Below are 27691 nucleotides of genomic sequence, written 5' to 3' on the forward strand. Positions count from 1 at the left end.
CCAGGCCTGTATGGCTTTGCCAACAAATTATAGCAAATGTTGAAGGATCAAGTAGTTCCAGTCTGATGCAAACTTTTTCAGGGCATTACAGAAAAAGACAAAAAAACATTCCCCAACTCAGGAGTCTAGCACAACCCTCATAACAAAAGCCTGACAAAGACAGAACAAGAGAGAAAAATTATAGGATGGCCTCACTCATGAAAATAGGTAACAAAAATCCTAAACAAAATATTAGCAGCTAGAATACAGTATTATGTTTAAAAACAAAATGCCCAATTAACTCATGAAAGTGTGTTCACAAGTTAGTAATTATTAGTAACCAGAGAAATTTAAGTGAAGCAATGGAATACCGTTACCACATATACCCGATTGGCTAAAATGAAACAGCCTGACAATACCACACGTTGGTGTGAAAAAGAGGCAGGAAGAATTGCCATTCACCGATCCCGGGTCTCCAAGGATCACGCCCTGGGCCGTAGGCGGTGCTAAACCGCTGAGCCACAGGGGCTGCCCTAGAGCAGGGATTCTTAATGTGCCGTCCTTGGTCCAACAGCAGCATCAGCAGCACCTGGAAACTCCTTAGAAATGCCAAATTCCTAAGATCCACTCCAAACTTACTCAATCAGCAATACTAGCGGGAGAGCCCAGCAGTCTGTGTTTTAACAAACCCTCCTGGTGATTTTGGTGTATATTAAAGCTTGAGAACCGCTACCGGAAAGAACTAGGAATATATATCCAGCAAGATACATGGACAAGGATGTTTTTAACAGCACTGTTTATAATAGCCAGACATGGAAAACAAGCCAAATGTCCGTCAATATCGTAATTGGAAAATAAGTTATGCAGTAGTTATGCAGTGTAATGAAATAATAAAAATGAATCCTAGGTGTACCAAAGAGCATAGATGGCTCAAACATAATGGTGAGTAAATATTCAAGACAAGAAGAATATATATTTTTATATACGCATAGAAAAAAGTGGGGTGCCTGGGTGGCTTCAGTGTCTACCTTTGGCTCAGGTCATGATCCTGGGGTCCTGGGATAGAGCCCTGCATTGGGCTCCCTGCTTAGTGAGGAGCCTGCTTTTCCCTCTCCCTCAGCCACTCCCCCCTCCACCGCTTTTGATCTCTCTCTTTCTCTCTTTCTCAAATAAATAAATTAATAAATAAAATCTTTGGGGAGCCCGGGTGGCTCAGCGGTTTAGCGCCGCCTTCGGTCCAGGGCGTGGTCCTGGAGACCCGGAATCGAGTCCCGCGTCGAGCTTCCTGCATGGAGCCTGCTTCTCCCTCTGCCTGTGTCTCTGCCTCTGCCTCTCTCTCTCTCTCTCTCTCTGTCTCTATGAATAAATGAATAAAATCTTTAAAAAAATAAAATCTTTTTTAAAAAGTCCTTGTCAAACCGTGCAAATGTATTCTAAGAACCAAAACTGTACCTCCGGCCCTAACCTCAGCTCTCCAGGCTGGCATATAGTAGTATTGCCACATAATGTGTGCTCAGCCTGACAAGTATGGCTCTTTATAATTATCTTTATAGTGACTGCAAAGTATTTCATAATTTGGACATACCATATGTTATTTAGCCATTTCCTTGTTGATGGGCTTTCTGAGAATATTACTTTGGCTGCACCAATAGACTGAAAATTGTATAAAGTGAGAACCATAATTGTCTTTTTCAAAAACAGTGCCTGCTATTCAACAGTTATTTAATTGAATTGATTTTCCAGATTAACATTGGCATAAGAAAAAATACCCTGGCCAGTTTTATTTATCTTTATTATAGCATAGGTCGATTCCTTGTAAATTTTGTTTACAGTGAATTAGCATAGAAAATCCAGGTAGCTCTGGGTGTAATGATATAATAAATGTTCTAGAAAATGAGACCCTGGATTCTGGAGTAGAGTGATCCTCTGAGATTATTTAATTTCCCTACGTGACATCTCTTCTCTGTTTCAGTGCTATAGCAACTAAGAAATGGGTTAAGCCTTGGAGTAGGAAATTATATGTATCACATTTTTCTGAGAGTGTTTACTTAAGATATCCAAGCTTTCTTAAATGTATTTGACTCTGTATTCTAATTTGTGATTTGGGAACATATGACACCATACCTGAACCTCTATGGAATGACTGGTTCCAGAGAAGATGCTTTAGTGCAAGAGAGGTGACTTGGAGCCTTTGAAATTTGACTCCATATTCTCTACTTTATGACAAGTTGTCCAGCCAAATCCTAGTAGAATTGTAAAGGAGGCTTCCTTGAGCATTGATTGTCAGGACAGAACCCGTGAGCAGGTGCAGAAAAGGGCAGCAGATGGGTATGGCTCAGAGGAGAGAGGCCAGCAGCTCGGACATTGGCTGGGCCCTGTCAGGTTTACCTTGAAATTTCCATTGTGACGTCATATGGGGTCACACACAGCCTTGAGGGAGAGGAGCTGAGAGGAGCATTGGGTTGAGAGGAGCATTGGGTTGAATAATGGCACTGATTTGGGGGCTGGCCATGCCGCCTCCACCGTATGTCAGCCTTCTACTATTATTTGGTTTCCTTGCATGGGGACTTTGGATACTCTTTTCTGGGAAACAGAGCAGGAAGCAGGTGGCAACCAAGACAGACTCCAAGGTATGTAATGCAACCCTCCCTTGAAATTCACTGCTCCCTGTCTCTGCCCCCGAAGCCATGGCAACTCCCACATCTTGGGCCATGAGAGGAACTGGCTGGGGAAAGAGGGGAGTTGAGATCGTTCCTATGCATGTCTTTTCGATAAGTACAAGTCATGCTTGATCCTGTTCCTTTCAGTTTGTTTCAACAAACCTCGAGCACCTATTATATGTGGTAGCATACTAGACATTGAAGAAAAATAAAACACCATCTCCCACCTTTTAGGAGCTCAAAGTGAACTGGGGGAGATGATCAAATGGGTCTGTATATATAATCCAAGGAAAGAGAACGTGATGAGTTAACAGAAGTATAAATATTGCTGCAGACGTTGGAGGTGGAGTGTTTTGAAGCAGGGAGATCTATAAAATGCCTCTGGAAAGCTCGGGTTTGAATTATGCTTCAGAGGAAGGGTAGGGCTTTGAAGGTGGATAGTGTGGATGGAAGAGAGTAGTGAAGACTTTCCTGATGTAGGGAATGGATTGAGAAAAAGCATGGGAAGTTGAAGAGTGTTGGATGTGTTTGTAGAGAGGACACCTATGAGGATGGAGCGTAGAATAGGGAGCCCAATGAGAGAAAATTTTAGAAAATTGGTAGAGATGACATTGTAGAGGGCTTTGAATGCCAGGCTGAATGCTTCTCATAAATATTATTCCCATATGCAATTGAAAGATGGCAGAGGGGTGAGAATGGGGAAAATTAACAAGGCAGGAAACCACAAATGTTGGAGAGGATGTGGAGAGAGGGGAACCCTCCTGCACTGTTGGTGGGAAGGTGAACTGCTACAGCCACTCTGGAAAACTGTGTGGAGGTTCCTCAAAGAGTTAAAAATAGATCTGCCCTACGACCCAGCAATTGCACTGCTGGGGATTTTCCCCAAAGATACAGATGCAATGAAACGCCGGGACACCTGCACCCCGATTTTTTTTTAAGATTTTATTTATTTATTCATGAGAGACACACAGAGAGAAAGAGGCAGAGACACAGGCAGAGGGAGAATCAGGCTTCATGCAGGGAGCCCGACATGCGACCCAATCCCGGGTTTCCAGGATCACGCCCCGGGCGGAAGGCAGGCGCTAAACCGCTGAGCCACCCAGGGATCCCCCACCCCGATGTTTCTAGCAGCAATGTCCACAATAGCCAAACTGTGGAAGGAGCCTCGATGTCCATCGAAAGATGAATGGATAAAGAAGATGTGGTTTATGTATACAATGGAATATTCCTCAGCCATTAGAAACGACAGACACCCACCATTTGCTTCGACGTGGATGGAACTGGAGAGTATTATGCTGAGTGAAATGAGTCAATCGGAGAAGGACAAACATTATATGGTCTCATTCATTTGGGGACTATAAAAAATAGTGAAAGGGAATAAAGGGGAAAGGAGAAAAAACGAGTGGGAAATATCTGAAAAGGAGACAGAACATGAGAGACTCCTAACTCTTGGGAACGAACTAGGGGTGGTGGAAGGGGAGGTGGGCGGGGGGTGGGGGTGACGGGCACTGAGGGGGGCACTTGATGGGATGAGCACTGGGTGTTATTCTATATGTTGGCAAATTGAACACCAATAAAAAATAAATTTATATAAAAAAAAGGAAAATGGCAGAGGGTGCCTGGGTGGCTCAGTTGGTTAACCCTGTGATTCTTTTATTTTTATTGAAGGTTTTATTTATTTATTCATGAGAGACAGACAGACAGACAGACAGACAGAATAGGCAGAGACACAGGCAGAGGGAGAAGCAGGCTCCATGCAGGGAGTCCAATGTGGGACTTGATCCCAGCACTCCATCCCTGCACTGGATACCCGGACTCTAGGATCACGCCCTGGGCTGAAGGCGGCACTAGACCCCTGAGCACCCCCGGGGCTGCTGGAGAGTCTGCCTTTCTAACAAGTTCCCAGGTTCTGTTACTGCTGTTAGGCTACAGACCACTTTCTTTCTTCAGAACAGAAAATTTTATTTTATTACTTAAAAATTTTAATTCCAGTATGGTTAACATACAGTGTTATATAAGTTTCAGGTTTACAATATAGTAATTCAGCAATTCTGTACATTACTCGGTGCTTGTCAAGATAAGTGTACTCTTAATCCCCTGTTTTTACCCATCCCCCACCCACCTCCCCTCTGGTAACTATCAGTTTGTTCTCTGAAGTTAAAGCAAGTTAAAAACAACATGTCAGGGACGCCTTTGTGACTCAGCGGTTGAGCGTCTGCCTTCAGCTCAGGGGGTGATCCGGGGTCCAGGGTAAAGTCCCACCTCAGTCTCCTTGTGGGGGTCTGCTTCTCCCTCTGCCTATGTCTCTGCCCCTGTCTCTCTTTCTCTCTCTTTCTGGGTCTCTCACAAATAAACCAATAAAATCTTTTTAAAAATGCAACTGATTTACTGTATTTTGCAACTTCTCTAAATTCGTTTATTAGCTCTAATTGGGATTTTGTGTGTGTATTCTTAGGATTTTCTGACAACAAGATTATGTCATCTGTGAATAGACATGGAGATAGTTTAACTTTTTCCTTTCCAATTGAGATGGCTTTTATTTTTCTTACCTAATTGCTCTGGTTGAAGTTTCTAGTCCAATATTAAAGAAAAGTAGTGAAAGTGAGTATCCTTGTCTGTTCCCCCCCTTAAAGGCAAAGCTTTCAGTCTTTCACTGCGAAGAATGATATTAGCAGAGGGTTTTTCATAAATACTATTTACTATATTGAGGACATCCCTTCGAACCCTAGTTTGTTGAGTGTTTCTATTTTTTATAAATCATGAGTGAGTGTTGGATTTTGCCAATGCCTTTTCTCCATCAGTTGACATAATTGTTCAGGTTTTTCCTCTTCATGTTATTTCTTAAAGGTTTTATTCATTCATTCATTCATTCATTCGAGACACACACAGAGAGGCAGAGACATAGGTAGAGGGAGAAGCAGCCTCCTCATGGGGAGCCTGATGGGGGACTCGATTCCAGGACCCTGGGACTACAACCTGAGCCAAAGGCAGACACTCAACCACTGAGCCACCCAGGTGCTGCTCTCTTTGTGTTATTAATGTGGTATATCACATTGGTTTACTTTCTTAGGTTAAACCACCTTAGTGTTCTTGGGAGATCTTACTTTCAACACTTCTGTCCAACATCGGATCGCTTAGCTAAAACATTTGCTAATACCATGAATGAAATTGTATAGACTGTTTTAATATACTCTCAGAGACTGATGTCCTGAATCAAAAGGAAGAAATAAAAATTATTTTATTTGAAGTGGCAACACATATCACTTCTGTCTTTAAAATGATCTGGGGTGTGCCTGGGTGGCTCAGTTGATTAAGTGTCTGCCTTTGGCTCAGGTCATAATCTTAGGATTCTAGGATGGAATAGGTTCTCCACTCAAGTGGGAACCTGCTTCTCCCTATCCCTCTGTTTGCCACTCCCCCTGCTTGTGATCTCTTCTCTGTCAAATAAATAAATAAATAAATAAATAAATAAATAAATAAATAAATAAATAAAAAAAAATGACCTGGAACAACTTGGCTTCCACCTATATTTTAGTTTCATCTCTCACTACTTAGCAAAAGTACACCCAACAAATCATGACTTTATAATCTTCTTGGTGATGTTCCCATTGGCTGGAATGCTCTCTCTTTACCTAAAAATCTTCTGGTGATAATTTAAACTCCAGTTCAATTGGCAATTTCTTGAGTAATTTTTTCCTTTTTTCCCAGGCAGTTAACCACTGTCCTCTTTATTCCCTAACCTTTATATTGCTGTTACCACATGATATTGTAACTTAGGCGTTTAGACCTCTGTTTTCCCCAGTAATGGGAGTTCCCAGAATACAGGGATCTCATTAACTTTTGTAGTCCTGGCACCTAACGTAATGCCTAGAAGTTAGTAAGCGCTCATTAGATGATTTATGAATAAGTGAATGGGGTGGTAATTGTTGCTGTGGTTATGGTTACCAACTGGATCAATAATTGTATCTGTAAGACGAAATGTGCTGTTGATAAATTCTCTAACCTAGAACATTTTCTGGTTTTATTTTTTTCCTTTTTGTGCCCCTCTAGACTTCAAGGCAGCATAAATTGAAAAAGATCCAGAAATTCACAGGTCAGAGAGATCTTATACTTTATTCTTTAGCTCAAGGCTAATGACAAATCAACAGTGGGTCTGCTTTTAGACTGTAGACTTTAATAACAGGGAGAGGGAGGGAGGTTGAAAAAGATTGTATAAGTGAAAGAAATGTGCCTATTCTTCCTAACATCTGCAAAGATGCTGAATTCTTTCTGGTAACTTCCAAAGAGATGTAAACTGATTTATAGTTCTTTCTATGCTTCTGTTCCTCATGCTTTCTTTCCTAATTTCCTTTTATGCAAAACTCAAAGTATCAGGAAAGAAATTTGATGAGATCTTTAGTGGGGGAAGTTTCGATACATTTTTCCCCTGCCATAGACGCTGAATAGACTCCTTTGAAGGAAAAAATATGTATTACAGATTTATTTCCCTTACTCCAACTCCCTACTACCATGATTGTTCCAGCTGTTTCCAATGACTTACATCCACTACATGGTAAAGGTGGCACAGTATATTTTAAAATATAAAAACTTAGACCTACATTACATCTGAGCTCTATCACTACTTAACTTTATGATCCTGGACATGATTTCACCTTCGATCTCTTCTTTGTAAAACAAGTGGCTTGAACTAGGTGGTATCAATAATTATGATTCTAACAGATTCTTTACCTCTGCTCCCAGCTTCCCAGTGGGAAGAAAATCTCAGAATGGGTTGCTCTGAAGCTAACCTGACAAAGTGAGTAAAATTGATCGTCACTATTTATTCATTCTTTCTTCAGCCTACCCTACTGATAAACCCTGTAAAATTAGGAGAAAGATACCTAGTACTGTTTTAATTTTCTGACTGATAGTAGTTTCCTTTCTAACTTAAGCCACTCTTCTTATTGGTTTCCTTATTAGTACTTTTAATATCACTTCAATTACACTGACACACTCTGTTGTATCCAGCTTTTCAAGACTCCCTGTGGGATGGGCCCAGGAATATATACTCTGGTCAATGAACAGAAGTCTTCAACAGATCTTCAAACATCTGGAATGCACAAGGTCAGGGAAGGTAGTTTCTGGGTGGGGGTTGAAAGTGATGGAAGTTTTTGGTATTTTTTTTTTTTAGGTAAACTCTACCCCCAATGTGGGGCTCAAACTCACAGTCCCGAGATCAAAAATTCCATGCTATACTGACTGAGGCAGCCAGGTACCCCCAAGCTGGTAGAACTTTTAAGAGAGAGGAAGGAAGGGACTGAAGGGAGGGTTATAGAGAGGGAAGGAGGGGAGGGAAAGAGAGAGGGAAAAGAGAGATTGTTAGTTGGTTGGTTGGTTAGTTTTGATAGTGGGGATAAATTCTGAGTTCAAAGGTTTAAGAACAACTGGTTTATGAATCATTTCTGATTGCAGTGGAGACAATGGCCTCCCTTTCCTCCTGGTAGAGGAATTCTTTCTATAAGTAATTGAAGTTGGAGGGATCCCTGGGTGGCGCAGCGATTTGGCGCCTGCCTTTGGCCCGGGGCGCGATCCTGGAGACCCAGGATCGAATCCCACGTCGGGCTCCCGGTGCATGGAGCCTGCTTCTCCCTCTGCCTGTGTCTCTGCCTCTCTCCCTCTCTCTGTGTGACTATCATAAATAAATAAAAATTAAAAAAAAAAAAAAGTAATTGAAGTTGGGGAAAGCAACCTCTTTTGTTGTTGTACTCCCTCAGGTCAAAATATTTTACATTTGAAATGGCCACTATCTTTCCCTTTTCCTACTTTTCCTACCTTCTCCTGCTTCAAAGCAAATGGAATTTTTCTTTATTTCTTAGATCAAGTCTTATGCACTCGTGTTTGCAAGAATCTTCGGATATGATTTCTTCCTCCACCTCCTCTGTGTTTGTGTCTCAGGAGCCTGTTCTACCCTGTTGTGGCTGTAAGAAGGCAAAACATTCTACTGATCACAGCATCTCCTCTGGATCATTATGCAACAGCTCCAGCCTGTCACACCTTTCTGTCATTTCTGAAGGAACAACCTGTCAACTCCAGAGCCTTAGTTTACCCATTTTACCCAAAAACCAGTCTTCTGTGCTCAGGAACCAAGGCACATCCCTGCCCCCTTTTCAACTCTCACAGCTTGAGAAATCAAATCTTTTGGAGGATTTGGCAGCTCTTTCACCATTAAGGTCTCAAAGCTCTGTTTTTGAATCCCCAGGTCTCTGTCAACAAGAACAAACAAAGAATGGGAGAGGGAGCAAGAGTCATTTGACATTGGATCATGGGTCAAGTTCTATCTGCAAGGCAAGACCACGATTCTCAGGGCGGGCTCCACTCCAGCTCTCTCCTTTGGCTAGGTGGAAGTTAGAAGGACATATGGCTTGGAAGGTTTGTACTTTGAAGGAACAAACAGTTCCTCTGCCTGTGAAGGAATCATGGGAAATGCTGCATTATTTAACTGAGGCACGAGGAGGAGTAGTCCCTGAACCAGAGAAACCTCAAATGCAGGTATCTATGCCTACCCATCAAAGCACTGAACAAAGTATCAACAATAAATCCCCAAACTGTCCATCATTCCAGCTCCATGTGAATATTGGAGTGGAATCTGGATTGAATAGAACAGAAACAAAAATTTCACAGTCACTTATCCCAGGTAAGCTGTCACAACTGGGGGATGGCCCCCAAATCGTTGAATCCAGGCCCTTAGTTACATCACTGGGCACTCCACCTCCCAAAAGTTTAGGAGTGGACATAGTTCAAGGGGAAACCAATTTCCTGCAGAAGAAGCCAAAACACATCCTAGAGCTTAGTATAGAGCAGAGGGTCATAGGTTTTCCGGAAAAAAGGATGCAGCAGCATGAGACCCAAGTGACTAAAGTGGAGTTGGCCCCAAGGCTATCATATCAAGTTACAGATAGCATAAAGGTAACTCCATTGGCATTACTTCAAGTCATGGATTCAATGGGGATCATCCCAGAATCACATTCAGAAGTGACAGAATCTGTGGGTTTGTTCCCACAGCCACCAGATGAAGTTGGGAAACCAGTGGAAACGATGAAAAGAGTGAGTGTAAGCACAAAACCATCATATCAAATCACTGAATCAGTGGAGGTAACATCAAGTCCTCAGCATCAAGTTATGAAATCAAAGATGACCTCCAGATCACCGAATCACGTCACAGATAATGTGAAGGTAACTCCTGTAGCATTGCTTCAAGTCATGGATTCTATCGGGATGATTAAAAAATCACATTCACATATCCTAGAATCAGAGGGAATAACCCCAAGAACACAGTATCCAGCCATGGAGTCTGGAGATATAAACACATCGTTGGATCATGAAGTCATGCCACCAGGAGAGATAGGTCCACAGGTAGGACATGAAGTTGTGCAAACTGTGGAAATGACTGTAGGGCCACAGTTTAAAGTTGCTGAATCCGTGGACATAACCTCAAGGCCACAAAATCAAGCCATAGAACCATTGAACATTCCTCCAGGACCAGTGTGTCAAAACACAAGATCCCTGGAAATGATCTCCACTCCATTGCATCAAGTTACAGATTACACAAAAGTAACTCCAGTGGCACTATTACAAGCTGTGGATTTCATGGGGATAATTCCATCAGCACAGTCACATGTTATAGAATATGGAGATTCACAGTCTAAAATTGCAAATTTGACCCCAGGAGTGACTCAACCAGATGGTTTGACTTCCGGCTCTCCTACTACTATTGGTTCACCTGGAGTTGTAGAAACTGTGGGTTTACCTCCAAAGCCACCACCTAAAGTCACAGAATCAGTAGGGGTGATTCCAATGCCATCACATCAATCCATACATTCTCTAAAGGTAACTCCAGTAGCCCTGGGGTCACCCATGGGAATGATCATAGCATCACAATCACAAATTGTGGAAACTCCGGATTTGACCTCAAGGCCAGTATCTCAAGTCAAAGAACCTCTGGAGTTGACCCCTGGGTCATGGATTCAGGTGCTGGACTCTGTGGGGATGACTCCACAACCATATCATCAACGCACAGAAACTATGGCATTAACCCCAGGCCTATCTCATCAAGTCATAGAGTCTTCAAGGATGACTCCGTGGGATCAAATCTTAGAACCTTCAGAGAGGAGTCCAAGGCAAAGCCACCAAACTATAGAGACTAGAGGGTTGGCCTCTGACCCCACAGTCACAAATCTAACTGAGTTGACACAGTCACCTCATCAAATAATGGAATCCTTAGGTACAGTCCCGAGGTCACTGGGTCAAAGTACAGCATCTGAGGGAATGAATCAAGAGCCACTGAATCAAGTCACAGATTCTGCAGTATTGACCACTACATCACTACTGCCAGATGTAGACTATTTGGGGGTGAAGCCAATGCCACAGCTTAAGGTTGTGGATTCCATGAAGTTATCCCCAGGATTACAAAATGTAAAACCTATAGACGGAACCTCAGGTTCAATCCCACAAATGGCAAAATATGGACAGTTGATCCCAACTGTGAACTCCATAGAATCGGCCCCAGAACTTCAACTGCAGGTTGTAAAATCTGATGGGTTGGCACCCATTCCACTGCTGGAAAGTGGGAATTCTGTGCAGTTAGCCCCAACGTCTCAGCTTCAAGGTCTGCAATCTATTCGTTTAACTCTAGGAACACAAGAGCAAAGTGGAAAATCTGCTGAGTTAGCCCCAGCACCACAGTTACAGAATAGGAAATCAATGGAGTTGACCTCCAGTCCACAGTTGCAAGGTCTGGAATATGTTCATTTGGCCGTGCCACCAGAGTTTCCAGATATAAAAGCTGTGGATCAACTGATCCTAAGACCACTACAGGAAGACATGAAATCCATGGAGTTGGCCCCAGAGCCACGGTTACCTGATGAAAGACCAGAGGAGATAGCTCCAGCACTCTTACTTAAAGATGTGAAAATTCCTCGAATGGTAGAATGCAGAAGGTTGATTCCTAAAACACAGGTGGAAGGTATGAAATACGAGGAGCCGATTTCAGGGGCACGCATTCGAGCAGTGAAATCTGCAGAGCTCAACCTCAAGCCAAATCATGAAGCCATAGATCCCGAAGGATTGACTCCATGGCATCAAGCTTTAGAATCTTCAGGAATGATCACAGAGCCAGGATACCAAGGAGCAGAAGCAGAGTTGACCTCTGACACTTGTCACCAGAGGAAAGAATCTATGGAGTTGAAACAATCATCTTTAGGAAGTACTCCAAGGCCATTGAGCCAGACTTTAGAATCTATGCAGATGAACTCAATGCCATTCCAAGGTGCTCTTGAGACAATGCTCCAAGGCGTAAAAGCCTTGGAGACTCGGATGTCTCAACGCACAATACAAGAATCTCCAGAGTTGGTACCAGGATCAGAGATTCAAGATCTGACCCCAGAAGTGATGAACCCAGAGTCTCAAGGTATGAAGTCTGTTCATCTGAATCTAGGACCATATTCCGAATTTATGAACTATAAGGAGTTGGCCTCAGAACCACAATTTCAAAGTGTGAAATCTGTGCCATTGACCCCAGGACCACGGCCCCAACATACAAAACCTGAGATGTTGACTCTAGGGCCACTAATGCATGATAATAAATTTGTGGATTTAACTGTACCACTGGAAGCATCTGGGAGGTTAATTCCTGAAACACACTTACATGTTGAATCAAGGAAAGTTACCATGGAACCACACTTAGAAGCAATGAAATCTCTGGGTTCAACTTCTAGATCAAGGCATCAGGACACAGCCTCTGCAGCTTTAGCTTCTGAGATCTGGCCACAAGAGGAGGAATCTGTGAAGTTAATCCCACAGCAAGTCACGGAAACTGCTGGGATGATGCCAAGGCCACATTTTCAAAAGTTTTCAGAGATGACCTTGGGACCAGGCCATCAAGGCACAGAAACTGCGCGGCTGACTTCTGAGGCTTTGCTCCAAATGGCATTAACACAAAAACCAACAGGTCAAGTTATGGAATCTACAGGAATGACTCTAAAGCCACATTGTCAAGTTACCGAGCCTTCGGAGATGCCCGTAAGGTCAGAACATGAGAATACAGAAAATTTTGGGTTGGCATTGCTTCCAGTTGAAAATATCCAGGAGACAATGCCAGTACCACCATATTTAGTACAAGGATCTCCGGAATTGACTTTAGGACCAGGCATGCAATATGAGAAATCAGAGCCACTACTGCAAAATTTGAAATCTGTGATGTCAACCCCTGGAACATCCCCATTAATGGAAGGATCTAAACAATTTATCACAGGAGCAAAACAACATGTTCTGGAGTTGACCGCAGAGCCACAGCTCCAGGGAGTAAAGTCTATGCAGCTGAAGCCAGAGCCACAATTACAAGATGTGGAATATGTTAATGTAATTCAACAGCTAGCTACTACTGGAGTGGTAGGATCTGAGAAGCTGGTACAAGAACCAGTACTACAAAGTATACTATCAGAAGACTTGACTAAGGGGGCACAGCTTCAAGGTGTGAAATTGACCCCAGGGCCGCATTTACAAAGTGTCAGATTTTCAAAGTTATCCCCAGGGCCACTTCTTCAAGGAGAAAAACCTGTAGATTTAATCTCAGGATCCCCACATCACAGTGTGAAATCTGATGAACTGACCCCAGGTTCACCAATGCAAGAGATGAAATCCTTAGATTTAACCCCAGGGCCAAACCATCAAAGCGTTATGTCTGTACAATTGACTCCAGAATCACAAACTCAGAGTATGAAATTTGTAAAACAAAACTCAAGACCACGCTTGCAAGATGTCAGATTTTCAGATTTGACCTCAGAACCAAAGCATCAAGGTTTCAAATGTGTGCAGTGTGTACCAGGAACACAGCTTCAAGATATACAGTCCGTAGGATTTGAAACAGAATCATCTTTGCAATCAAACCAAGGGCTCTTGAATGAGAATATGAAATCTCTTCTGTCTATTGAAGGATTACAGTTTCACAGCATGGAATCTAGGAAATTGACCAAAGAACTACAGTATCAAGGTGTGAAGTCTCAGGAACGGAATCTAGGACCAAGGCAGCAAGAGGTGAAATTTTCTGAATTGACATATGGGCCAAAGCTTCAAGGTGTCAAATTTGGGGAGCAAACCCCAGGATCAGTGTTTGAAGGTGTGAATTCTGTGGAGATGACCCCAGAATTAGGGCTTCAATATTCTAAATTAGCAAAGACGTCTTCGGGGCTTCAAGATCGAAAACAGGTGGGGCTTAGCTCAGGGCCATGGCTACAAGATATCAAATTTTGTGATCTGACATCAAGAAGTCAACCTTCCAGTGTGAAATCTTCAGAGTTAAACTCAGGGCCACAGCTACAGCATGTGAAATTTTTTGAGTTGACCCCAAAGCCAAAGATGAAAGGAATAAGATCTATGGGGTTGTCCCCAGGACCTCAAAAGCAAGTGGTCAAGCCTGAGGTATTAGTACCAGAGACATTGTTTCAAGGCATAAAACATTTCGTGGTGGGCCAAATGTCTAACTTGGAAGGTAACGGTCCTTATAAATTCGTCTCACAACCACAGAAACCAGATGCAAAATCTATGGAGTTGACTCCTGAGTCACAGTTGCCAAGAGTAAACTATTCTGAGTCGACTAGAAGACCACATTTACAAGCTATAAAATCTTCTGAAATGATCCAAGGGCCACACGTGGGAGGTGTGAAACCAATGGAGCTGACACCAGGCTCAAAACGTCAAGGTTTAAAATCTGAGTTGTTGATCTCAGAGCTGAAAGATGTGAAATCTGTGGCCACAGCTACAGGACAGTGTCTAAAAGGTATGAAATCTATGTTGTTAACCCCCAGTCCACAGCTGGAAGGTGAGAAATCTATGGAGACAACCACAGTGCAAGGGATAGAACATGTCAAATCTGTGAAAGACACCAAAGATACTAAGCTTCAAGTTGCAACACCTGACTTGGCTCTGCATGCAAGAATTCAAGAATTCAAAGGAGTGGAGATGGTCCCGAGAACACAACCGCAAGATGTGAAAACCGTGGAACTGAAATTTGGGCTAAAGATGCAAGGTGAGAAACCTGTGCCTTTTGCACCAGGACCATTGCTCCAAAAGTCTGAACCGCAAGATGTGAAACCTGAGGAATTGACTTTAGAGCCACAAACGCAAGATAGGAAGGTTGTCGACAGTACCCCATGTGGAAAGCATCAAAGCTTAAAATCTGTAGAGGAAACTCCAGATTCAGAGCTGCAACATGTGAAATCTGTGAAATTGACCCCACGGGTAAAGAAGCAGGAAGTAAAATCTGGGAATGTGACCAGAAGAGCAAAGTTTCAAGGAGTAAACTCTGTAGACTTAGCCCCAAGCCAACAGTTTCAAGGGATGGCACTCATGAATCTCACTTCTGGGCCAGAACAGGATGGCAAGATATCTGTAATCTCATCAAAGCAGCAATGGAAGAATTCAGAGCAACTGAAGAGAAGGCTTAAGGCAGAAGATGGGATGTCTTTGGAGTTAATTCCAGAACTAAAATTTAAAGGCAGAAAATTAGAAGACCTCAATTTTGAGTTAGGATTTGAAGATATAAAATCACTTGATTGGACTCCTGAATCAAATATTCAAGGTTTAAAACCTAAGGAATTCAACCTTGAACCACAGTTGCAAAGCCTAAAATCTCCTAAGTTGACCCCAGGGCCCCAGTTGCACCAAGTAAAACCCTCAGAGTCAGCTTCAGAGCCACAGCTTTGTGTAAAAACTCTTGAGTTACAACAAGAGCCGCTGCTTGAAAGTATGAGATGTATTCAGTGGATACCGGGACCTAAGTTCCAAGCCGTGAAATCTGTAGACTTAAATCTTCGGTCACATTCTCCAGGTGTTAAATCTGCAGGGTTGAAATCTTCGACACAGTTAAGAGATGTAAAGTCATCTGAATTGACTCTAGGGCCAAAACCTCAAAGTGCAACATATACAGAGTTCAACCTTGGGCCACAGCTGCAGAATGTGAAAACCCCTGAGGTGCTACCAGGACCACAGCTGCAAAAAGGGAAGGCTTTGGCATCCACCTCGGAGCCACAGCTTCAAGATGTAAAAACTACTGAGTTCAAAAAAGAGCCACAGCTTGAAACTGTGAGACGTATTCAGTGGATACCAGGACCTGATTTCCAAGCCGTGAAATCTGTAGAGTTAAATCTCGGGTCACATTCTCCAGGTGTTAAATCTGCAGGGTTGAAATCCTCGATACAGTTAAGAGATGTGAAGTCATCTGAATTGACTCCAGGGCCAAAACCTCAAAGTGCAACATATACAGAGTTCAACTTTGGGCCACAGCTGCAGAATGTGAAAACCCCTGAGGTATTACCAGGACCACAGCTGCAAAAAGGGAAGGCTTTGGCATCCACCTCGGAGCCACAGCTTCAAGATGTAAAAACTATTGGGTTCAAAAGAGAGCCACAGCTTGAAACTGTGAGACGTATTCAGTGGATACCAGGACCTGATTTCCAAGCTGTGAAATCTGTAGAGTTAAATCTTGGGTTACAATCTCAAGGTGTCAAGTCTGCAGAGTTGAAAGCTTTGAAACAGTTAAGAGATAGAAGGTCATCTGCGTTGACTCCAAGGCCAAAGCTCCAAGATATACAATCTTCGTCATCACTCCAGGAACATCAGCCTCAAGGTTTCGATTTGAAACCTTGTCTACAGGTTAGAAGTGTGAAATCATGTGACCTGACTTCAAAGTCAAAGTTTTGTGATATAAAATCTATGACATTCAAATCTAGGCTTTGCTTGCATGATAGGAAATCTACTAAATTGACTGCAGGACCAAAGCTTCAAGAAGTGAAATCCTTACAGTCATCCCCAAGAGCACAGCTTCAAGGTGGGAGGTCTCTAGTGCTTGCGCAAGGGCCACAGCTTCCTGACACAAAATCTGGGGTATTAAGCCAAGTGTCACAATTACAAAGTGGTACAACTATAGAGCTGAACTCCCCACGACACTTGAAAAGGATGAAGTCTTCTGAGTTGACTCTTCGGACAAAGCTTCAAGGTGTGAAATCTGAGAATTTCAACTCTGGGTCACAGTGGCAAGATCTAAAATCTTCTAAGTTATCACCTGAGATAAAGTCCCAAGATATGACATTTATTGAGTTAAATCCAAGTTCCCAGATGGAAGGCATAACCTTTTCTAAACCGACTGCAGGGACAAAGATTCAAGGTGCCAAATTTACAGATTTGTTTGGGTCATCGTTACAAGGTGTGAATGCTGCTGAGGGGACCTCACAGTCAAAGCTTCAAAGTGTAAAACATAAAGAAAGCGACCCCAGTCCCCAGACGCAAGTTGTGAAATCCTCGGACCTGAACCTTGGATCAGAGCTTCCAAATATGAAACTGGCGTCCAGCCCTGAGCCACAGTTTCAAGGAGAGAAATGTTCTAAGTTAATCTCAGAAACAGAGTGTCAAGATGTGGAATCTGTGAAGTTCAAACCTGGGCCACAGTTGAGGGGTATGAAATCTTCCGAACTGATATCAGGGACAAAGCTTCAAAAGGTGCAATCAGTGGATTTCAAGTCAGCCCCACAGTTACAAGATATGAAACCTTCTAGGTTGATCATGGGTATAAAGCTTCAAGACATTAAATCTACGAATTTCAAGTCTGGACCACACTTGCAGGATGTGAAGTCTTCTCAAGTGATCCCAAGGGAAAAGCTTCAAGGTATGAAATCTGTAGAACTGAAACCTAATCCAAAGTTACAAGGTGAGAAATCTTCTGATTTGACCCTGGGGAGGAAGTTTCCAGCTGTGAAATCAGGCCCACAGTTACAAGATGTGAAATGCTCTGAGTTGATCATGGGTATAAAGCTTCAAGATACAAAATCTACGGGGTTCAGTTCTAGATCACACTTTCAAGGTATGAAGTCTTCTAAAGTGATCCCAGGGTCAAAGCTTCAAGAAGTGAAATCCTCTGAGTTCAACCATGGTCCAAAGCTACAAGGTGGGAAATCTAATTTAACCCAGAAGAGGAAGTTTCAAGGTATGAAACTGGTGGAGTTCAACCCTGGACCACAGAGACAAGGTGAGAAATCTGATTGGATACCTGAGTGCAGCCTTCGAGATTTGAAATCTGTTGAGTTAAAACCTGTTCCACAGTTACAAGGTGTAACCTCTTCTGAGTTGGCACCAGAAACAAAGCTTCAAAGTGGAGAATCTGTGGAGTTCCTTGCCAGACCCATGAAGCAAGATATGAAATCTCTTGAATGGACTCTAGGTGCAAAGGTCAAAGATGTGAAATCTTTGGGGTTTGGGTCAGCCCCACAGTTACAAAACAGGAAACTGCATATGTTGACACCAGGGGCACACCTTCAAGGTGTGAAATCTATGAAATTCAACCCCGGGGCAAAGTTGCAAGGTGCAAAATCTCCTGAGTTCATAAACCTTCGAATAATGAAAACGACAGAAGTCAAACATGACCCAGAATTTCAGGTTGCAAACCCCTCTGAGTTAGCCTTGAAATCAAAGACTTGCAGTGTGATATCTTCTGAGTTCAAAGCTGGGAAACAGTGGCAAGAAGAGAAATCTTGTAAGTTGAAACCATGGCCAGAGCTTCAAAGTATGAAATTTATGGTATACAATCCTGGACCACATCTGCAACATATAAAATCTTCAGAATTATGCAAAGAGACAAAGCTTCACGATGTGAAAGCTATGGAATTCAATCCCGAGCAGCAGTTGCAAGATGTGAAATCTCCCGAGTTATGCAAGGGAACAGGTATGCTTCAAGGTATGCAGTCTTTTGAGCTCAATCCTGGGCCACAGCTACAAGAGATAAAATCTGAGTTGTGCACAGACGTGAAGCTTCCATATGAGCAATTTCTGGAATTCAAGCATGAGCCTAAATTACAAGGTGGGAAATCCTCTGAATTGAATCCAGGGCCACAGCTTCAGTGTACAAATCTTGTGGCATTCAGCACTGGGCCACAATTGAAAGGTGTAAAATCTGAGTTGAATCCTCAGCCGGGGCTTCAAGGTATAAAATCTCAGGTGTTCTGCCTTGGGCCACATGTGCAAGGTGTGAATTCTTCTGCATTTATTTCAAACCCAAAACTGCAGTGCGTAAATTCTTTTGGATGCAACCCTGAGCCACCTTTGCAAGGTATAAACCCTTCTGAATTAACTTTAGTTTCAAAACTTCAAGGTATGAAGTCTTCTGAAGTGAGTTCAGGGACAGAGATTGCAAGTGAGACACCTATGGTGTTCAACCCTGACCGGCATTTGCAAGATATGAAATCTGAATGGATTCCAGGGTCGAAGTTTCTAGGTGTTGCACCTATGGAATGCAACCCTGGGCCACAGATGAAGTGTGTAAATTCTTCTGAGTTGAATGCAGAGCCAAAATTACAATGTGTAAATTCTATGGGGTGCAAACGTGGGCCACTTTTGGAAGGCGTACAGTCTTTTGGGTTGACTTCAGGGACAAAATGTCAACAAGGTATGGGATCTGAGGTGAATCCAGGGACTAAGAAGCAAAGTGAGACATCTGTGGTGTTCAACTTGGAATCACATTTGCAATGTTTGAAATCTGAATTGATTCCAGGGTCAAAGTTTCTAGGTGTAGCACCTATGGAATGCAACCCTGGGCCACAGGTGAAGTGTGTAAATTCTTCTGAGTTGAATCCAGAGTCAAAATTACCATGTGTAAATTCTACGGGGTGCATACTTGGGCCGCCTTTGCAAGGTATACAATCTTTTGAGTTGACTTCAGGGATTAAATGTCAAGGTATGGGACCTTTTGATTTGAATCTGGGAACGGAAGTTCTAGGTGTAAAATCTGTTATGTTCAACCCTATGCAACATTTACAAAATGTGAAATGTGAATTGACTCCAGGGACACAGTTTCAAGGTATAACATCACGGGAGTTCAACTGGGGCCCACAGCTGCAAAGCATGAATTCTTCTGATTTGAAACCAGGGTTAGAACTTCAATGCATAAATTCCATAAAGTTTAATCCAGGGCCACAGATGCACGGCACAAAGCCCTCTGAAACTAACCCTACATCAGAATATCAAGGTACAAAATCTATTCTGTTCAACGCTGGAGCATATTGGCAAGGTGTAAAATCTTCTGAGTTAATTCCAGGGACAAAGTTTCCAGAAATCCAGTTTTTGGAGAATCACTGTGGGTCACAGCCACAAGTTGTACAGTCGGTGTTCACTTTAGGCTCTCCGTTAAATGGTATGAAATCTGTGTTATTTTTACCAGAGCCACTGCTTAACGATGTAAAGTCGGTGGAGATGAACAAAGAGCCACTGCTTTGTGGTGCAAATTCTGTGAAACTGATTTCAGGCTCCGAGCTGCAAGACTTGAAATGTGAGACGTTTGCACTAGAGCCATGTTTTAAAAAAATGAAATATGTGGAGTTAAATCCAGGGCCACATCCTCAAGGTATGAATTCTGAGGAGTTGCCCTCACACCTTAGACAACATAGTGTGAGATCTGTGGTGTTTGCACCAAAGCTGTGTTTTCAAGATGTGAAATCTCTGGAGTTGAAACCAGGACCGCAACCTCAAAATGTGAATTCTAAGGATTTGAATTCTTGCCTCCGGCAGAAATCTGTGGTGTTTGAATCAGAGCCACGTTCTCAAGATGTGAAATCTTTGAAATCAAACCTATTGCCACATTGTCAAAGTGCTAATTCTTTAGGGTTGTCAACATGCCTCAAGTCACCACATGCTAACTCTGAGGCCTTTGCACCAGAGCCATGTTTTCAAGATATGAACTCGGTAGAATTGACACCAGGGTTCCAACAGCAAGGTACGAATTGTCGAGAGCTGACTTCAGGATGGCAAGGTATGAAATCGGTGGTGTTGGCACCAGAGGCAACTAAAAAGTTTGCACCAGGACCATTGTTGACTAGCGTTAAATTTTCAGATTGGTCTCCGGAATCACAGCAACGAGATGAGAAATCTTTGGAGTTTACTCCAGATCCAAAGTTGCAAAGTATAAAACATGTGAAATTGTCCTCAGCCTCTCTACAGCAAGATACAAAATCTGTAGAGTTAGCACCGGGGGCACTGCTTCAAGGAACAAAAGCTGAGATGCTAAATCGGAAAAGAAGCTATCAAATCACAGACTCTGAGATAATCCCTAGGCCAGGGCATCAGTTTGTAGAATGTGCAGAGATGATCCCGACACCAAAGCATCAAGTCCCTAAATCTATGAATTTGATTTCAATACCAGTTTATCACATCACAGAAAGGTTGGCACATCAAGGCAACGAAACCACAGAAAAATCTGTGGAGTTGACCCCAAAGCCAACAAGTAAAGCCATGGATTCTTCAAGAGTGCCTCTAAGGCTAGATCTTCAAGTACCAGAATCTGTTGATCGGACCCCAGTGCTAAGGAATCAAGGTTCTAAATCCTCGAAATTAACCCTAAAGAAAAGCTACCAAATCCCAGAAACTCTAGAGTTGCTCTCTGAGTCACGGCCTCAACTTAGAGATTTGAGAGAGTTACATACAAGGCCACTGCAGCAAGCTGTAGGATTTGAAGAGATTACACTAGAGCCCAGGCATCACACTACAGAAACTGTGGGATTGACCTCCAAGGCAAGGCAAAAAGGGAAGGAATTCCTCGGAGTGACCCCAAAGCCAGTAAGCGAAACCACTGGATATTCAGAGAGATGTCCTAGGCCCTATCCTCAAGCACTAGAATTTGTGGAGGTGATCTCTGAGAAAAGACTGCAAAGAGGAGAATCTGACGCACTGATTACAAAGCCATTGCATCATGTTCCAGAATCTCCAGAAATGACATCAGGGCTAGGATATCAAGTTCCTGAATCTGTGGGTTTAACCTCTAGGCAATGGCTTCAAAGGAGACAATCTTTAGAGTTGCTCCAAAAGCAAACAGGTCAAGCTGTAGGACACACAGAGTCTGTAGAGCTCACATCTGACACATGGCAGCCAGGGAATGGATCAGTGGGGCTACCACAGTCACAGAATCAAAGTATAAAATATTCACAGAGAGCTCCAGGAGTACGGGCTCAAATTACAGAAGTTATGAGGATTAGTCCAAAGCCACTAGATCAAGTCCCAGGATCCACAAAGACACAGCTTCAAGCTGCGCTCTCAATAGGAATAACCCCGGGAGCCCCCCAAAAAGTTACTGAGTATGTGAAAGTGACTCCTGGGCCACCACTTCAGGTTGTGAAGTCTGTAGCATTAACCCCAGGGCCAGCCTTTCAAATGATAGACTATGTTCAGCTGACCCCAAAACTGCAAGATGTGAGACCCTCTGAGTTTACCTCAGAGCTGTGGTTGCAAAGTGTAAAATCTAAAGAATTAACCACAGAGCCAACACACCAAATTTTGGACATAATGAAGTTGACAGGCTTTCAGATTGTAAAGACTGTGTTAATCCCATGGCCACCACTTCAAATTGTAAAATCTGAGGAGTTAGCACCAGGGCCAATTGCTCAGGTTGTAGAACCAATAGGAGTAGCATTAGGATCAGCGATAGAAGTAATAGATTGTTTCAATCTTCAAGAAATGGTAGAACCCGTGGAATTAACTCCAAGGCCAAATACCCATGTGAAATCTGCAGAATTACTCTCACAGCCAGCATGTCCCTTTGAGGAGCCTGCAGTGTTCACTCATGAACAAGGGCTTCAGGCTGTGAAAGCAATAGGGATAAAAATAAGGCCTCCTCAAATGATGGAATCTGAGGATTTGAATCTACGACAGGTATATCAGAATAGGGAATGTGAGGATTTTACATCAAGAGAGGAGTTACAAATAGAGAACTATCTCTCTAGATTTCTCCATAACTCTTCCAACTCCCTCATCACAAGTTCTGGTGAAACAGAATTCGGAAGCCTTTGTGATTTTGAGGTGCCAGAAGTATCAAGGGCCTTGGATATAAGAAACATTGGGACAGATATTTTTCAGCCTGAAGAGTCCTTTATAGACCCTACTATGATACAATCTTCAACTCTTCCCTTTTCCCTTCACAATCAACTCTCTGATAAGATAGCTAACATTGTAGAAACTCCACATTTTGAGATCTCAGGAGTGGGTGTCCTATCTAAGACGACTGACAAGAAGCAGGTGGAAGAGCTAGGGAACTCACTCCAGGGCCTATCCCAACATCCACCACAAAGCTGGAGATCACCACCTAGGACATTCCACTCAGGCTCAAGAATTCAAAGAGGCCTTACCAGCTCTGTCCTGGGCAGACAACAGAACGTCTGGGAGAGTCACTCCTGGAGACAGCGACTACCTCGAAAATATCTCTCCAATATGCTAATGTTGGGGGATGTCTTGGGAACCACGATGGAAAGGAAGCTTTGTTCTCCAACATCTTTAATGGAAAGAGCCACTAGAGATATCCGTCAATCTATCCAGAATTTATTTGGGGTTCCAGCTGAACTGATGAAGCCTTCCCAGAGTCTGCTAGAGAAAGGTCGAGGTGTTATTCCTCAGCCTTCAGTGGCCAGAAACTACATTCAGAGGCACACTTCATGTCGTGGTCACGAGCAAAGAACAGCCTTAAGAATATGGACACGTAGCTCCATGTCCTCCATAATACAGCAATATTCTGGGACTAGAGTGAGATTAAAGAGAAGTTCAAAGCTCACTGATATATCCCAGGACATCTTTCAGCACATACCATTCAGCACATCAGAGGGCCAGCCTCCTGCCCCAGTACAGCTAGAGTCTTCCTTCAATATAGTTTTCACCAGGAAAGATTCTGTTCCAGTGGAAGAGAGTGAGAACTCTTTGAGTTTTGAGTCCCAACACAGTCTCAAGCCAAGTTATCTTCCCCACCAGGCCAAGACTGACTTCTCAGAACAGTTCCAGTTGCTACAAGATCTGCAGCTAAAAATAGCAGCAAAACTGTTAAGGAGTCAAATACCCCCAAATGTACCTCCACCTCTAACTTCAGGTCTGGTTTTAAAATACCCTATCTGCTTACAGTGTGGCCGATGTGCAGGATTTAATTGCTGTCATAAATTACAGGGCACTTTCGGACCTTACCTTCTTATCTATCCACAGCTCCACCTTGTACGCACTCCTGAGGGCCACGGAGAGATTAGGTTGCAACTTGGCTTTAGGTTGCAAACTGGGAAAAGACCCCAAGTCCCAAAGTACCACAGAAGAGACAGACCCATCACACCACGAAGTCCTATATCACCATCGCTAAGGACAGCGAAAGTCTATACTCGAGCTTCCAAGAGTCCTACTTCTACGATATATTTCCAGTCTGGATCTTCCCAGTCTCCTTCTCCTGTACGAGTCCACATCAGGCGAAGGCAGTATAGAGGCCCTGACCTAGTAGGAAAGACAGAAATTAGAAAGCCGGGGCTCTATGAATTTAGTCAGGTTCACTCTCTACCAGAGAGTGTCTCTGAAAGCAATCAGAATGTAAAATGGGCTAAAAGGAAAACCAAAAAGACCCATAATCCAAAATACCCATACCCAATGAAAAGAATCACCAAGGGAAGCAGAACACAAAACACAAAACTCTACACAAACGGTAGAAGCATAATACAGAGTCCTTCTAGGGAATTACCAGCCCAGGTAAGAAGCAAGAGGACTGGAACATCTCAAACTACCTCTGCGTCTTTAAGAAGACAATCTAAGAAATCCTCCCAACCCAAATTCATTCAACTGCTTTTTCAAGGCCTAAAGCAAGCATTGCAGACAGCACACAGAATTATGACTTCTGCCGGGCAGAAGCCCGTGGACAGGCCACGGCCAGACCATTCGTGGTCAAGCAAAAACCAGCATCTAAAACAAAGAGCCAGAAATGATTACCTATCAAGAGATATCAAAAGAGACAGGATGTCAGTTGTTAAGGTAAAGCCAGTAGACATAACCACTAAGCAGAACATGTTATGGGAAGAAAGAGAGCAATTCAGATCAGCTCAACCACCAGAAAGAGATAGCTCTTTCCAACTCAGACGTACCCAACTGCCTAAGCCCATAGTTTCCCAAGGAAGTGCCGCTTTCAAAACCAGTTCACTTGGACAGCCTATGGGTATTGTTCAAAATGACTCTAGCAGCAAAGGTAAGAAAAAGCTCTACAGAAGTGAAATCTCTAGCCAGGAGTCCAAGAACTCCAAAACAGGAACCGGAGTTCAAGTCGGAGGGAGAAATCTACATGGTTCACCTCACAGAACCTCACACAGCCACCTTAAAGAGAAACTCGCACCCAAGAAGCAAAACCACAGCTTCTTAAGGGAGAGAACCCCATATAATACCTCTGTAAGGAGCCATCGCAGTCCCTCTGAGAGGAGATGTCGCAGTCCCTCTGAGAGGAGCCATCGAAGTACTTCTCAGAAGAGCCATCACATTCCCTCTGAGAGGAGCCATCACAGTCTGTCTGAAAAAAGCCATCACAGTCTCTCTGAGAGGAGCCATCAAAGTGCCTCTGAGAGGAGTCATCGCAGTCTTCCTCAAAAGAGTCATCACAGTCCCTGTGAGAGGAGCCATCACAGTCTTTCTGAAAAAAGCCATCACAGTCCCTCTGATAGGAGCCCTCGTAGTCTCTCTGGAAGGAGCTATCACGGTGCCTCTGAGAGGAGCCATCGTGGTCCTTCTCAAAAGAGCCATCACAGTGCCTCTGAGAGGAGGCATCACGGTCCTTCTCAAAAGAGTCATCACAGTCCCTCTGAGAGGAGCCTTCGAAGTCCTCAAAAGAGTCATCACAGTCCCTCTGAGAGGAGCCATCACAGTCTTTCTGAAAAAAGCCATCACAGTCCCTCTGATAGGAGCCCTCGTAGTCTCTCTGGAAGGAGCTATCACGGTGCCTCTGAGAGGAGCCATCGTGGTCCTTCTCAAAAGGGCCATCACAGTGCCTCTGAGAGGAGGCATCACGGTCCTTCTCAAAAGAGTCATCACAGTCCCCCTGAGAGGAGCCATCGAAGTCCTCAAAAGAGTCATCACAGTCCCTCTGAGAGGAGCCTTCGAAGTCCTCAAAAGAGTCATCACAGTCCCTCTAAGAGGAGCCTTCGGAGTCCTCAAAAGAGTCATCACAGTCCCTCCGAGAGGAGCCATCACAGTTTCTCTGAAAAAAGACATCACAGTCCTTCTGAGAGGAGCCCTCACAGTCCATCTCAGAAGAGCCATCACCGTCCCTCTCAGTGGAGCCATCGCAGTCCTTATCAGAAAGGCCATCACAGTCCCTCTGAGAGGAGCCATCGCAGTCCTTCTCAGAAGAGCCATCACCGTCCCTCTCAGTGGAGCCATCGCAGTCCTTCTCAGAAGAGCCATCACAGTCCCTCTGAGAGGAGCTATCGCAGTCTCTCTGTAAAGAGCCATCGGAGCCCTTCTGAGAGGAGATGTCGCAGTCCCTCTGAGAGGAGATGTCGCAGTCCCTCTGAGAGGAGCCATCGAAGTTTAGGATTAATCTGAGATTTTGTAAGCAATCAAGTACCCTCATTTGACAAGTATTGTAAAACAATCGTTATTGTTGAAATCTTTGAAAAATAAAAGAGACCTAGGGGGAGTGGTTTCTTAACCATGTTGATTAATTCCCAAGATGTTAATCATGCTGATCATATGAAGTATTGTTTTTTTTTGGTTGTTGTTATTATTGTTTTTAATGTGCTTATGCTTATTCATGAGAAGGGATATGGGTATATTTGAGTCTTACACTGACAGTGATGAAATTCCTATGGTGACAGTTTACTAAGAGGAGTCAGAGGGGACTTGACTCTTATTGGCCTCCTGATACTAGCAAGTCTTCCAAGTAGAGATTTCTCCCATTGTTTTGGATGGTGGGTTTTGGTCCTAGAGTACTGCTAATTCCTGTTAAAATTTTTTATACTTTTACTGAGGTACCATTGAAGTACAATAGAATGCATCTTTACAGTATACATACTTAAAGCATACAGTATGATCAGCTCTTTTTTTTTACATTTTTAAAATTTAAATCAAATTTTCAATATAGATTATAACATCCAGTGCTCATCCTATCAAGTGCCCTCCTCATTGCCCGTCCCCCAGTTACCCTATCCCGCTCCCACCAACCTCCCCTTCCCAAATCCTTGGTTTATTTCCCAGTTAGGAGTCTCATGGTTTGTCTTCCTAATTTTTCTCACTCAATTCCCCTCCCCTTTCCCTTATAATCCTTTTCACTATTTCTTATATTCCATGTATGAGTGAAACCATACTGATTAGCTTTGACATGTGTAAATAACCATAACAGTGTCACTACAGTCACTATCCCTCCCCCAAGAATTTTTGGGTTCCTTTGTCATCCATTCTTTTCCCTACTCCTGTTCCCAGACAGCACTGCCCTTTCTTTCTGTCACCATACAGTGGTTTGCATGTTCTAGGATTTTATATAATGAAATCAGGTAGTATGTCCTATTTTTGCATGATTTTTTTCATTCAAAATAGTGGTTTTGAATGAGAACTAATTTTTATTGCTGAATAGAATTTCATTATACAAATACCATAATTTGTTTAGCCATCTTCCTTGAGACATTTGGGTTCTTTGCCTTCTGGGAGTATTAAAATAAAGCTGTTCCGAACATCCATGTGCACTTCTTTGTGGGAATTTTTTTGTTTAAGATTTTATTTATTTATCACGAGAGACACAGAGAGATGCAGAGAGAGAGGCAGAGACACAAGCAGAGGGAGAAGCAGGCTCCAGGCAGGGAGCCCGATGTGGGTCTTGATCCCGGTCTCCAGATCACGCCCTGGGCTGAAGGCGGCGCTAAACTGCTGAGCCACCCGGGCTGGCCTTTTTTTTCTTTTTCTCTTGATAAATACCTGAGATGGTATTGTTCTACCAAGATATGCCATCTTAGGTTGATTGGTCATATGTCTGGAGTGTGTTAAACTTTTTAAAAAATTTGCCTGTTTTCCAAATTGGTGGTATAATTTTATATTCCTATCAGCAGTGTATAGGAATAAGTCTTTAATTTTAGCCAATTTTAAGGGTGTATAGTGGTGTTTCATTGTCATTTTAACATTTTCCTGATGAATAATGATATAGAACATCTGTCATGTGCTTATTAGCCATTCATATATCTTCTGGGAAGCACCTGTTCATATCTTTTGCCCAA

General features: G+C 43.1%; 3 protein-coding genes and 1 long non-coding RNA gene across 9 annotated transcripts in view; 2 read left to right on the forward strand and 2 right to left on the reverse strand.

Moving 5' to 3' along the window:
- Positions 1-27289, reverse strand: part of LOC140612566 (uncharacterized) — a 41266-nt gene extending 13977 nt beyond the window's left edge. The window contains exon 1 of the long non-coding RNA XR_012013726.1: positions 2104-27289. This is a non-coding gene — a long non-coding RNA (uncharacterized lncRNA). The remainder of the gene's footprint in view (positions 1-2103) is intronic.
- Positions 1-27691, reverse strand: part of LOC140612563 (large ribosomal subunit protein bL21m-like) — a 75223-nt gene that overhangs the window by 33235 nt on the left and 14297 nt on the right. The window lies entirely within an intron of this gene.
- LOC140612561 (DNA-binding protein SMUBP-2-like) overlaps positions 1-27691 on the forward strand; it is an 82251-nt gene that overhangs the window by 19822 nt on the left and 34738 nt on the right. The gene's annotated exons all lie outside the window — the stretch shown is intronic.
- Positions 1394-27158, forward strand: LOC140612557 (uncharacterized). 3 transcript variants are annotated; one of them, XM_072790227.1, is made up of 6 exons: positions 1394-2609; positions 6690-6732; positions 7380-7434; positions 7647-7742; positions 8495-25599; positions 25789-27158. In XM_072790227.1, exons 1-6 carry the CDS (start codon positions 2466-2468, stop codon positions 26028-26030), a joined length of 17685 nt encoding a protein of 5894 aa, XP_072646328.1. In that variant the 5' UTR covers positions 1394-2465; the 3' UTR covers positions 26031-27158. The 3 variants fall into 3 exon arrangements, with proteins under 3 accessions (XP_072646328.1, XP_072646329.1, XP_072646327.1); XM_072790228.1 differs by having other exon boundaries at positions 1395-2609; positions 6690-6768; positions 8495-27158; XM_072790226.1 differs by having other exon boundaries at positions 1395-2609; positions 8495-27158.

Source organism: Canis lupus, chromosome 21 (genome assembly GCF_048164855.1).
Source record: "Canis lupus baileyi chromosome 21, mCanLup2.hap1, whole genome shotgun sequence".
Classification (NCBI taxonomy): Eukaryota; Metazoa; Chordata; class Mammalia; order Carnivora; family Canidae; genus Canis; species Canis lupus.

Excerpts from the sequence above, each read along its gene's own strand:
- LOC140612557 (XM_072790228.1), top strand. The coding sequence starts at position 2,466 with ATGGCACTGATTTGGGGGCTGGCCATGCCGCCTCCACCGTATGTCAGC. Across the intron at positions 7,435-7,646 it reads TCTGAAGCTAACCTGACAAA|CTTTTCAAGACTCCCTGTGG; the intron begins GTGAGTAAAATT and ends TGTTGTATCCAG. Across the intron at positions 7,743-8,494 it reads AAACATCTGGAATGCACAAG|ATCAAGTCTTATGCACTCGT; the intron begins GTCAGGGAAGGT and ends TTTATTTCTTAG.